At 35.6% G+C, this 12,500-nt stretch overlaps 1 protein-coding gene across 2 annotated transcripts in view; it reads left to right on the forward strand.

Annotated features, from left to right (window-relative positions):
* LOC109106572 (serine/threonine-protein kinase 32C) overlaps positions 1 to 11,354 on the forward strand; it is a 64,863-nt gene extending 53,509 nt beyond the window's left edge. The window contains exons 8-12 of one of the 2 annotated variants that reach the window (XM_042737625.1): positions 720 to 836; positions 4,675 to 4,800; positions 5,390 to 5,518; positions 6,053 to 6,120; positions 10,774 to 11,354. In XM_042737625.1, the coding sequence (XP_042593559.1) occupies positions 720 to 836; positions 4,675 to 4,800; positions 5,390 to 5,518; positions 6,053 to 6,120; positions 10,774 to 10,957 (624 nt within the window). In that variant the 3' untranslated portion in view covers positions 10,958 to 11,354. Of the gene's footprint in view, positions 1 to 719; positions 837 to 4,674; positions 4,801 to 5,389; positions 5,519 to 6,052; positions 6,154 to 10,773 lie in introns of both variants that reach the window. The other variant, XM_042737626.1, reaches the window with a different exon arrangement.
* The last annotated feature ends 1,146 nt before the right edge of the window (positions 11,355 to 12,500 follow it).

The following is a 12,500-nucleotide window of genomic DNA, read 5'->3' on the forward strand; positions in this document are numbered from 1 at the left end:
GATTTTTTTTAAATTTGCTTATTTATTTATTTTGCAGATGACAGTGTAATGTCTTCACTGATGAAGATGTAATGATCACTGATTGAAGTCCAGAACTGCAATCCCCAATGTGATGTTCTGATGTGCTGGTGCTTAACTAGATTAACCTCTTTGGTCAGCCATCTTTACCAGCTATGCAACCCTAACCTTATAAACCAACTTGTCCAACTGTGCAGATTCATAGAGTTTCAGCAGGACCAAAGCCAACGGGGAACGCTCTCTCAAACTTCACTAGTGATTAATAAAAGTTTATCAGTTTTAAGACGAGATGTTCTTAAAGTAATGTTTATGGAATGTTTTTATAACTATATGAATGTAACGTTGAGAGAAAACGTTCTGAGATCAGCATTCTTGGAACATCTCTATGATGTTGTTTACACTTGATGAATGTTTTAAGAAACAGTTTTGTAACCTTTAACTCTTTCCCTGCCAGCATAAAAAAAAATAAAAAAGTTGCTAGTCACTGCCAGCATTTTTGATCATTTTCACAAAACTTTCGTGGATATTTTGTTGTATTAATATCTGAACATGAGATATGTCAAAGGAAAGAACAGAGCCTCTGCTTTTTATTCTAGCTGAACAAAAAACTGGAGATTTCAGTGTTTTAGAAACATTTTGAAACAAAGTTTTTATAATGTAAACTCGTTACACAGTAATGTCTCTCTCTGTCTGTCTCTCAGAGGCCGTACGACATCCACGCCAGTAACTCGGTGGAGTCTCTGCTGCAGCTGTTCAGTACGGTCAGTGTGCAGTACAGCTCGTCCTGGAACAAAGACCTCGTCTCGCTGCTGAGGAAGGTGAGGTCAACAGACCATCACAAACATACACTAATGCTACAGATGAAGAACCAGCACCCTCGCAGACAGTGTGGGGGAAAGTTACTTTTAAAAGTGATGTGTTACAATATTGTGTTACTTCCTAAAAAATAAGTACTAATTACACTACTTAGTTACTTTTTATGGAAAGTGATGCGTTACGTTACTTTTTAAATCTGGGCGGGGCTTGCTTGTTTGTTTTTAATATAAAAAGTTCTTCTTTTACAAATGTAAAGCTCTTTCACATCAAAAGTGAAGTGAACACGGCTCAGGCTGAAGGAAATGTAAATTCACGTCTGTACAGTAGAGAACCAATCACATGAAGAATATGACGCAGGAGAAGAAAGTTCAACACTCTTCAGCAATAACTAAAATCAAACACAAATGTGTTATTTCTGCTTAGTATGGTTGAATTGGATCATCGAAGGTCAGTAGCAAAGGCATTAGTTCATAAAATGGGATTAAATACATAAATTATATTTGTCTTATTTTTAACATTTAATTATTGCAGGTTTGTGTCATATTCTGAGTTTGTATTTGACTGTTTTTAATTTTGAGGTGCAGGTGAGATGAGTAAACACGTTCATATTTACTGTCACCATGGCAACACCAGAGCTGTCACTCAGTACATGGAAACAAAGTAACTGGTGATACTTATTTGAAAAAGTAACTCAGATATTTCCTTCTAAATTAAAAAGTAATGTGTTACTTTACTAGTTACTTTAAAAAGTAATCTGATTACGTAACACTAGGGATGTAACGATTAACCGCAAGCCGGTTGAAAATCGATTCCAATATGTGACAATTCAAATCGGTTGAGATGCTGAACAAATCATGATTCATTTAGGGGTAGGAGTTTATATGAATGCATGTCTGAGGGGAACTTATTGTCTTTAGAAGAGTTTAGATGGTATTTTTTTTCATCTAGCCTCTGTATAATGCATATTAAAGTTCATAAGTGCAGCGCTGTAAAAAATAGTTTTTTTAAATCAGCGCTGTTTTGTTTACAGCAGAAACCAAGGAAACGCTTTAAGCTCCACCTGCTGGCAGAGAGTGAATCTGCGTCTCGTTCAGCTCGTCTGCTGTTTCTGTTTCATGCAGATATTATATATATAGTTTCAATTTAGTTTTGTTATTTACATTTACATTATATTAAAATTTTGTCATTTAGCAGATGCTTTTATCCAAAGTGACTTACAAATGAGGACAATAGAATCAATCAAAACTAACAAAAGAGCAACAATATGCAAGTGCTATACTAGTATATTATTAAAGTTATATTTCAATTTCACAAAGAAATGTGCAGCATTTTGTCAAAGCAATAATAAAAGGGCACATTAAATTTATAATCTCAAATCTCATTTTGTTTAAAAAATAAACTAAAATCGTGAATCGAATCGAATCAACAGCTTATAGCACCCCAGCATGGTGTCATAGACTTACAGGACACAGGCAAACTCCACTCACATATACTTATGACAGTCTAAATCTAGTTGGATGTTGTCAAGATATTCTGGATTGTAGCCAGGGGGTTCTTTGATCTTTGCTGGGGTGTTTGGGGTGGTTGCTATGGAGATTTGTCAGGACATTGAAGTTGTTAATATGTTCTGCTTGTTTCTAGCATATTGCTTTGCAGTTGCTACTGTGTTCTAGGTGGTTGCTCGGGTTTTTTGTTGATTATTATGGTGTTTTGGGTGCTAGGGCATTCTAACTCGTTGCTAGGGTGTTCTGGGTGGTTACTCAGGTGTTCTAAGTTTTTGGCAGGACATTTTGTGTGTAACATGATCTGATTGTTTGTAGCACATTGCTTTGCATTGCTAGGGTGTTTTGAGTGGTTTCTAGGGTGTTCTAGGTGGCTGCTAGGATGTTCTAAGTTTTACGAGGTTGTTTCGGGTGGTTGCTAGGGTGTTTTGGGTGGTTGCCAGGATGTTTTTTTTGTGGTTATTCTGATTGGTTTTATTGTCTAAGGTGGTTACTAGGGTGTTCTAGCTGGTTGTTTTGGTGTCCTAAGTGGTTGCTAGGTTGCTTTGAGTAGTTGCTATTGTGTTCTAGGTGGTTGTTAGGGTGTTCAAGGTGGTTGCTAAGGTGTTCAAGGTGGTTACTATGGTGTTCTGATTGTTTTACCACATTGATCTGCAGTCACTAGTGAGTTCTAGGTGGTTGCTATAGTGTTCTAGGTGGTTACTAGGGTGTACTGAGTGATTGCTAGGTTGTTTTGAGTGCTTGCTATTGTGTTTTAGATGGTTAATAGTGTGTTCAAGGTGGTTGCTAGGGTGTTTAAGGTGGTTGCTAGGGTGTTCTAGGTGGTTGCTAGGGTATTGTGGGTGTTTGCTATGGTGTCGTGTGTCGTTGTTAGGGGAGCTCTTTCTGGCCCGAGTCGGAAAAGGCCTTTATCTCAACAAACCGCATTAATAAGGATGAAATGGACAGAAGATGGAGAGAGATAAATGAAAACAGACAGAACACGGAGTCAGAATGAGTGAAGAGAAGATAAACACTCTAATAATGCAGGAGAGAATAAAGGGAAAGATTGAGAGAGAGGAGGAGATGATAATGAGCTGGAGAGATAATAAAATGAGATGAATGAAGGAAACGAGTGTCGCTCTGCTGGAGCGCTGGAGAGAGAGAAGAAATGTTATGAGAGAAGAATAAATATTGGTGAAGAACAGAGAGACATTACTGTCATTTATTAGAGCTGAGAGATATGGGGAGATTATACTGCGTGCATCAATCACTGGAGAAGAGCATTGTGGGTAGGCTAGACAGATGCACCCATGCAACTTCCTCTTTCAGCTCAGCAGATCTCTATTTTATTTCATCGAAGTATCAGTTTGATCCAGGTGTTTCTTAACAGACATACAGACACACACGAGTCAATGATCCCATTTCATCTTAAGATCTCTTTGTGTGCAGATTTTGGTACATCGGCCAGTTTGAGCACACTTTGACACGCTGTTGAAATCTCTTATAAAACACTCACATGTGAGACTGAAATAAAATAAAATATTATTCTATTTTATTTTGTTTTGTTTTGTTTACCAAGGTTAAATGCAATGCGCTTGTTTTGCTTATTAATTGCTTATGCTCCTCTATCGGAGGTCGCTGTAGAAAAGTAGATCTGTTAAATGCATGAATGTAAATGTGAAGTTTTCTTGCTTTCAAGATGTTTCTCCTGAGAAAAACACCCAAGTTTTCTCAGATGTGAGTGTTTTAGAAGTTTCAAATTGGCTGATATACAAAGTCTGCAATCAAAAGAGATAAACCTGTTCCCTCATTAGTGTCTGTATGTCTCCTGAGAATCAAACGGATATTTAAGTGAAACCTGAGATCTCCTTTACTGAAAGAGGGATTTCCCCAGCTAACGGAAATATGGTGAAAGAATGTTTTCCTAAGATTCCCATTAAGTTATGAAAACATTATTTCTGATTGTTTGCTGAACATTCAAAACACCTATTTTTTTTTTGCATTCCATTTTATAATTTAGCAAATGTTACTTTTGAATGTTCTCTGAACTTTTTGAAACTTGTAACATTTAAAAACATTTTATAGAGGTCCAATGTTTCAGAAATATGTTCCATGATTAATATTTTGAGAACAGGCCAGAAAGCTCTTAATTAACATTTTATTAATGTTACTGGAACAACGTGTTTATAACTTTTGGCAGAATGTGTCTGTGCCTATTTTACTCAGAAATATGTCACATTAGTCGGTAGTTTATGAATAAGAATATGCATTGATGTTTGTGTGTGAGTGAGAAGTGTGGTTGGTTTGTTCCTGATGGTGTTCTTCTTGTGTCTGCTTGTGTTTTGTGTTTCTGTAGTTATTGACGGTAAACCCAGAGCATCGCTTCTGTAGTCTGGCTCAAATGCAGACGGCGCCCTACCTCTCCGATGTCAACTGGGACGACGTTTATGAGAAGAAGATGGAGCCCGGCTTTGTTCCCAATGTGAGATTGAGTTCAGCTGGTGACACCTCACACACACACACACACACACACACACACATATATATACAAAAAATTATAAGGGAAGAAATATTGTATCTCAATACATTTGTCTTGGTTTGGGAAATCTTTGCACTCTTACTGGGCAAATGCAAAGTGAATTGCAGAAGTTTTTTATGCAAAAGCATTGAGAAATAATTCCAATAATTTCAGTAGTTGGGTGCCGTCAGAATGAGAGTCCAAACAGCTGATAAAAACATCACAATAATCCACAAGTAATCCACAGCACTCCAGTACATCAGTTAACATCTGGAGAAGACAAAAGATGAAACACATCCAGCATTAAGACGATTTTAACTCAAATACATAGAGTCTATAATCCATAATACACTTCCTCCAGTGAAAAAGTGTTCTGGTGTGAATCAGGAGAGAAATCTGCACAGATCAAGCAGCGTTTAAACAGCTCTAAACAAATATGTGTCTGGATTTTGATGTGAGAGACAACAGCAGATGCACTTTTTCACTGGAGGAAGTGTGTTGAATATATGCTTTCAGATGTTCCTCTATGACACTTGCTCTGTTTCTCCAACAGAAGGGTCGTCTGCACTGCGATCCCACCTTTGAACTGGAGGAGATGATTCTGGAGTCTCGACCTCTTCATAAGAAGAAGAAGCGACTGGCAAAAAACAGATCGAGAGACAACAGCAAAGATTCTCAGTCTGTGGGTGAAACTGACTCTCTCTCTCACACACACACACACACACACACGTCTCAGAAATCACATTTCACTCTTACAGTTGTGTGACATTTGAGCGTAATCCCTGAGATAAGAGCGTCTGGGACTAAAGGCCGTGCACTGATTGTGTTTATCCCTCAGGCTTTATTATATTGAGCCTGACTGACGTCTCCATCCTCACACACACACACACACACACACACACACACACAGGCCGTTCTCCAGATATTTTCCGTGTGTTTGCGCGATCACAAAGCGTGTCTCTAATCAGATCAGGATGAATCAGCTCTGGAGCTCGAGAGGCCTGAAGACGAGCGCCTGTGGTCTGTAGATGCAGCATTATTATCTGGATGATTAAATTATGAAGCTTTCAGTGCTGGATCCTCCCCATAAACACCGCGCTATATTTTTTGTGTTCCACAACAATACTCAAAACAAAAGCCTCTATAAGATGACACCCCTCTCACCTCAAGTCCAATCCGATCAAACAAACCAGTTGTGTCTTTGTTTTTCTCTCAGGAGAACGAGTATCTTCAGGAGTGCCTTGAAGTCGTCCAGCAAGAGTTCATGATTTTCAACCGTGAAAAGTGAGACTATAAACACTGTGTATTATTCACCCTGTAAGCGCTTTATTTTATTATTATTATTATTTTTAGCTGAACCCCTGAGTTTATATATTTCTTTGAAATCACCCTGGTATTTAAAGTTAATATTTCAATAAGTTACTGACACATTCACATGTTCACGGTTCTCTGGTACTAAAGGTCACATTATATGCACGTCTTTTTTTTTTTTTTATTTAAAATTATTTATTTTACTTTTTATTAATAGGTTTTCACTCTTAGCCATATTTTGGGGATAAAATTTCACCTAGCATTGAACTAAATTTGACCTCCTTTTGGAGACATCCTCTTTTGTAAAATCAGTATAAAAAAAAAAAAAAAAACTCCACATTTATTCAAACCAAAAAAAAAAAAAAAAGAAAGTGTTCTGTTAGTGTTAGTTTATAGTATTTTGTAGTATATCTGTATATAACGGGGTTTCTGCGGGTCTCAAAAAAGTCTCAATTCGCCCTTCAACAAATTAAGACATTTAAGGTCTCAAATCTTAAATTCATAAAGTCATGGCATTAAATCTTGCATACACTGCAAAACATAAATATCTTCCTCAGTATCTTCATCTGTTTTTCTGGTGCAAATATCTAAACATTTCTAAATGAAGTGAGTTTATGATTAAAACAAGAACAAGAATCTGTCGGTCGCTACTCGTTTGGATGTCTCTGACCTTTGAGCAGCAAAAAGAGTTATCACTTCTCCAACTGAAATATTGTAAATTAGAGTTCAAGATTGAGAAATGAAAATCAGAACAGGAGATCATGCTGGCACAGCAGGCCTTAGAAAACAGGAAATTAGATCTGGACGTCTGGATCTTATGAAAGAAGGAAAGGTAAGAAGTGTGTTGAGTTAGAGTGGGCCGCTTTCTGCTTTAATGTGGCAGCAAATTTAAAGTTGATGCCTTTGTTTACAGTTTTTTTTTCAACTGCTTACATCTTCAAAACTTTAACTCTTTTTTTTACTTTACACACAAATCCAAGAATTGCACACTTAAAATACAAAATGCCTCACATCTGTTGCAAAACAAAGCATTGCGTTCAAAATATCACAAAAACATCTCAAAAGCAAACACCTTTGCTATAATTTTAATTCCTGTTAGATTTTAGTGTGTTTCATAGAGAATTGTGTGTTCTGCTTTAAAAAGAAATTTGTGCATTAAGAAAGCGTTCCAGTCAAACACACACAGAATTGGCTCGTGAATTAGGGTTGTTTTCACGCACTGGTGTAATGCTTCAGCTGTTGAATCGTACGAGGATCTTGCTGATTTAGTTGTTTTGGAGCTGTTTAAGAACACGCTGCCAAATCTATATCGCAGAGCGTATGAATGAATCACAGAATGTAGCTGAAGCAGATGAATATGCAAACACTGAAACATAAATCTTGTGTTGATGCTAGATGCTTGAAAGATGAATGCAGTGAAAAGGTTGCATCTCATTTTATGCATCCTTTAATTAAATATGTTGACAGCCATACGTAATATAAATATGAAATGTTCTGGTAAAACCGATTCAGCTCTAATCTGTAATATTGTTTGGGTCATGAGCACTGGAAAAAAGATTGTCCTGCACTTCAAGCAACAGCTCAGAGCCGTTATACGTTGGCTGCTTCGGTGCACATAGCTGCTGGCTTGATTCCCTCTTCTCTTGCTTTACGATGAATGTTTAAGAAATGAATGAAAAGGTCTGCTCAAATTCCAGTTGTTCACCTTTTGTCTCGGATGGTCTTGTGTCTCTCCCGAGACCCTTTATCTGACCCTTTATTGTGCAGCCTGTATTACCTTTTTCAAAGGAAACTTGTACTGGGGATTCGCTGTTTGTAATGTGCTGTAATCATCTAGTTGACTTAAGCGCTTATTAAAATTAGAGTTCGCGGGATGATTTCAAAATATGGACATTTCAGAGACAGGAAGAGATATTCTGATGATGTTTACATAAAGATATGACAAAGATCACAAAATATTGCACTAAATTAAAAGTTCAAATGTTACAAATAAGTTACAGTAATAATGTAATACTGGTAGCACTTATATAATAATTTTATGGTATATGTTACAATAAAGTAACAATTTTGAAATATGTTGATGGTTGTATTTATTTGATCTCAGTATCACTATCAGTGTTGTGTAAGGGTTTCTATGCATAATAGTGATGAAATAGAGTTTCAAATAGTTGGGCTGAGATATATTTTTATGTCTGCAGAAATATGATAATTCAGTATACACATTATCCCACCGGTCACAACTGTGACTGGCCATAAAACACAATTTCCAAAAATAATGATCATTTCAAAGGGTTACTACTGCCACTTCATCTGGATATTTTCATGTCTGGAAAAAAATATATAATCTTAGTATTTTTTGTCTTGTTTTCTAGTATAAATATCTAAACATTCTTGAATCAAAATTAATTTACTGTACAAGTAAAACTATTTATGATATTACATCGTTTTCTGTTATAAAAAAAAAATTAAAAAAATAATAAGTATCAATATTTTGTTAGTTTTTCCTTAAAACAAGCAAAAATATCTGGCAGTGGGGCAAGAAAAATCATCTTAATTCAAAGACTGAACAAGATGATTTTTCCTGCCCCTTTAGCAGATATTTTTACTTGTTTTAAGGAAAAACTAATCAAATATTGATACATTTTTACAGAAAACAAGAAAAGCTTTAATTGAACAGATCGTTAAAGATCATGAACACAATGCAAACACGAGCGTGAACAACACTGTATCATTATTTCTGTTTTACAAACATGTACTGGGATAAAAGTTTATAGTTCTGATATAAACTCTGTGTTCGGTAGCGATCAATATAGAGTAAATCACATTTTGAAAGTAATTCGACAGTTTAAATAAAGATTAATCATTACATTGTTACACCATTAGATGGCGAAAAGAGGCTGTTAAAATGTATATGTCTTTGAATCATTCATTCAAGAGATTTGTTCATGCAGATTCATCCAGTAATGAAACAAGTGAATCTTGAGTGAGTCTTGAATCATTCATTCATAAATTACATGAGATTTTGTTTAGTCGTCTGTTTTTTCTTCAGAATCATGAGCAGCACAATCTCTATTAAAAAAACAAAAAAGAAAAAAAAAAAAGCTTCACAATTGATTTAAGTTGATTTTACTTAATAAACTAACAGATACCTGTTCTTGTTTTAATTATAAACTCACTTCATTCTGATTAATTTCTCATAAAGCAAGACGTGTGTCATTTTGCTTCTCAAGTAAATGCATCTTGATTTAAGAATCTTTAGACATTTGCACTGGAAAACAAAACCATTTATTGCAGTGTGATCAGAAGGTACAGTAAAAGTTATTTCAATAATCTGTTTTTTGGGAGCAGAGCTACTTAAGCAATTTTTTTTTATTTTAGCAAAATTAATTTAAAAAATAGTGCTTGGAAGTGTTTCTAATTTGACTCTTCTGCTTCCTAGACATTTACATTTTGAGCACATATTAATGTATTACATGTAATGCTGTCAAACAATTAATCGCATCCAATACACACACACATATATATATATATATATATATATATATATATTTTTTTTTTTTTTTTTACGTGTGTGTGCTGTGTATATTTAATATGTATATATAAATGCACACACATGCTGTATATATTTAAGAAAAATATGTTTATATATTAAATAGATTTATAAATAATTTTAATTATATTAATATAAATATATGTAAATAAATATATATTTTCAAAATATATACTGTATGTACATACACATATATATATATATATATATATATATACATAATAAATATACAAAGCACACACACACATATTATGTAAAAAAAAAAAAAACTTTTATTTTGGATGCGATTAATCACAATTAATCGTTTGACTGCACTAATTATATTTCCTTTAATTGTGTACCTTACTTTTTTTTTTTTAAAGACTTGCTCTTAAAAATGTCTCAAATGAACCCTGCAGAAACCCTGAGTCTGTGTAGTGTCCTCATTAGGTCTCTAAGTGAACGTGTGTGTGTTATAAGTGTTCAGTGCATGTTTTAGCTCGTTCGTTGTCTGATGGAGACGGTGTGTGAGACAGTTCTGTTCTCTGTCCTCCTGAGGTCTGATATCCACATCATCTCCTCATTTATTATTGACCAGCGTCTGCATTACTGCACGAGCCTCTGTCTCTCTCTGTCTGCTGTAATTTACCTTTCTGCTGCTATTTTTATAACGGACTCGTTATTCGTGAATCTGTCGCCTGATGATCTGCAGGGCTGTGTAGTCAAGTGTCACTAGTACTAAAGGCAGGTTTACACTGCTAGCACTAACACCTCTGCTTTGGGGTGTGTCTTTCATTAATACTGGTATGATGAAGCCATGTCACATATATTGCATTTATGAGTTAAATGCACACAAATGTCTCTACAAAGTCATATATCCTAATGATTTTTGTCATAAAAGACAAATGTATAATTGTGATCCATACAATGTATTGTTGTCTATTGCTACAAATATACCTGTGCTACTGATGACTGCTTCTGTGCTGCAGGGACACACTGTCAGTGGATTTGTCCGGTGTGTTTTTGCACCTGTGTGAGTGTGTGTTTTCTATGAGTGTGTTCCTGAAGCTCTTGCTCTTGTTCTTGCTGTGGTTCAGACTGAAGCGCCGGCAGGAGGAGGGCTGTATGGCAGCAGACGGAGACGCTGATGCAGACGGAGATGAGGCCGAGGCCGAGGCGGAGGCCGAGGGAGGAACGGAGGACGAAGAGAACGAGGCCGAACCCGAGGCCTCCAAACTGAGCATGTGTGGCTCAGTCTGCTCGTCTCCGGGAAGCTGCTAGCGCCCCCTGCTGTCTCGGAGCTGCTCACCTCGCCTTTAACAGCTCTGGAGATCCCAGCCCTGGCTTCTTTCGTCTCCGTCGCTCCTAGAGTAAATCTGAACTTCTATGCAACGTAACTCTTCAGCATGATGTAAAATAGAGATTTTAGAGGCAATTCTACAATGTAAGACTGTTTGCTTGAGTATGACGACACCACATGAAACACACCAGACGACGGAGGAGATCTTCATCTTAATTGCATTAGTATGTTTACATATGTGACCACAAAATCAGTCATAAGGGAAATTGAGCTTTATACATCGTCTGAAAGCTGAATAAATAATCTCTCCATTGATGTGTGGTTTGTTAGGAGGACAATATTTGTCTGAGACACAACTATTTGAAAATCTGGAATCTGAGGGAGCAAAAAAATCTAAATATTTAGAAAATCATCTTTAAAGTTGTTCAAATGAAGTTATTAGCAATGCATATTACTAATCAAAAATTAAGTTTTGATATATTTACGGTAGGACATTTACTAAATATCTTCATGGAACATGATCTTTACTTAATATCCTAATGATTTTTGGCATAAAAGAAAAATGTATAATTGTGACTCATACAATGTATTGTTGTCTATTGCTACAAATATCCCTGTGCTACTGATGACTGCTTCTGTGCTGCAGGGACACATCTGTGAGTTATTATTGATCATGGAAGCATCTGGTGCCTCTTGAAGTTTTTCTGCTGGTTTAATGTGCTGCTGGAAGTCAACAGTATTTGTTATTAAAAAAAATATATGATCTTTAACACTTTTAAAATCCGCAGAAGTAGACGGATTAGAAAACAAGCAGATGTTCTCGTTCCTTGAAAAATTATTTAATACACTGCAAAAAAATGAATACAAAATTACTTTAAAAAAAAAAAAACAAAATATTGTTAAATCAAGATACATTTACTGGATACAAAATGACTTGATTTCTAAAAAAATAAATATCGAAATGAATTGAGCTTATTTTTAAAACGAGACAAATTATCTGTCAGAAATACAATCTTGTTTCGTCCTCAGAATTAAGTTGAATTTTCTGAGCCCACTGGCTGATATTTTCAGTTGGTTTAAGCTTTTTTTTCTTCATCTGTGCATTTGAGACGTCTGACTTTTTCCAGCACTTTAAAGCAGAAAATCCTCAGTCTGATCTGGAGACTCATTCCTTTCATTTTTCTCCTGTAGAAATGAAAACACCTGGACTGATGTGTTTACAGTGAGATGAATCTGTTTAAGTCTTTCCTTTAAAGACCGCATGAATTATTTATTTGCTGTCTTTTAGTTGATGCGTGACACTGAAGGGCTCATCACCCTTTTACTGTAAATATCCAATAGTCTTAGTTTCTACATGAACCATGATTCAATACTCACAGTTTGTCAGCATACTGGTCAGATTTGTTTTATTTTATTTTTTTTAAAGAAGTCTCTTCTGCTCAAAGAGGCTGCATTTATTTGATCAAAAATACAGTAAAACTGTAACTGTAATTTATTTCTGATTCTGTGTTCAACATTGATAAT

The sequence above is a fragment of the Cyprinus carpio genome, chromosome B13, assembly GCF_018340385.1.
Source record: "Cyprinus carpio isolate SPL01 chromosome B13, ASM1834038v1, whole genome shotgun sequence".
Lineage (NCBI taxonomy): Eukaryota > Metazoa > Chordata > Actinopteri > Cypriniformes > Cyprinidae > Cyprinus > Cyprinus carpio.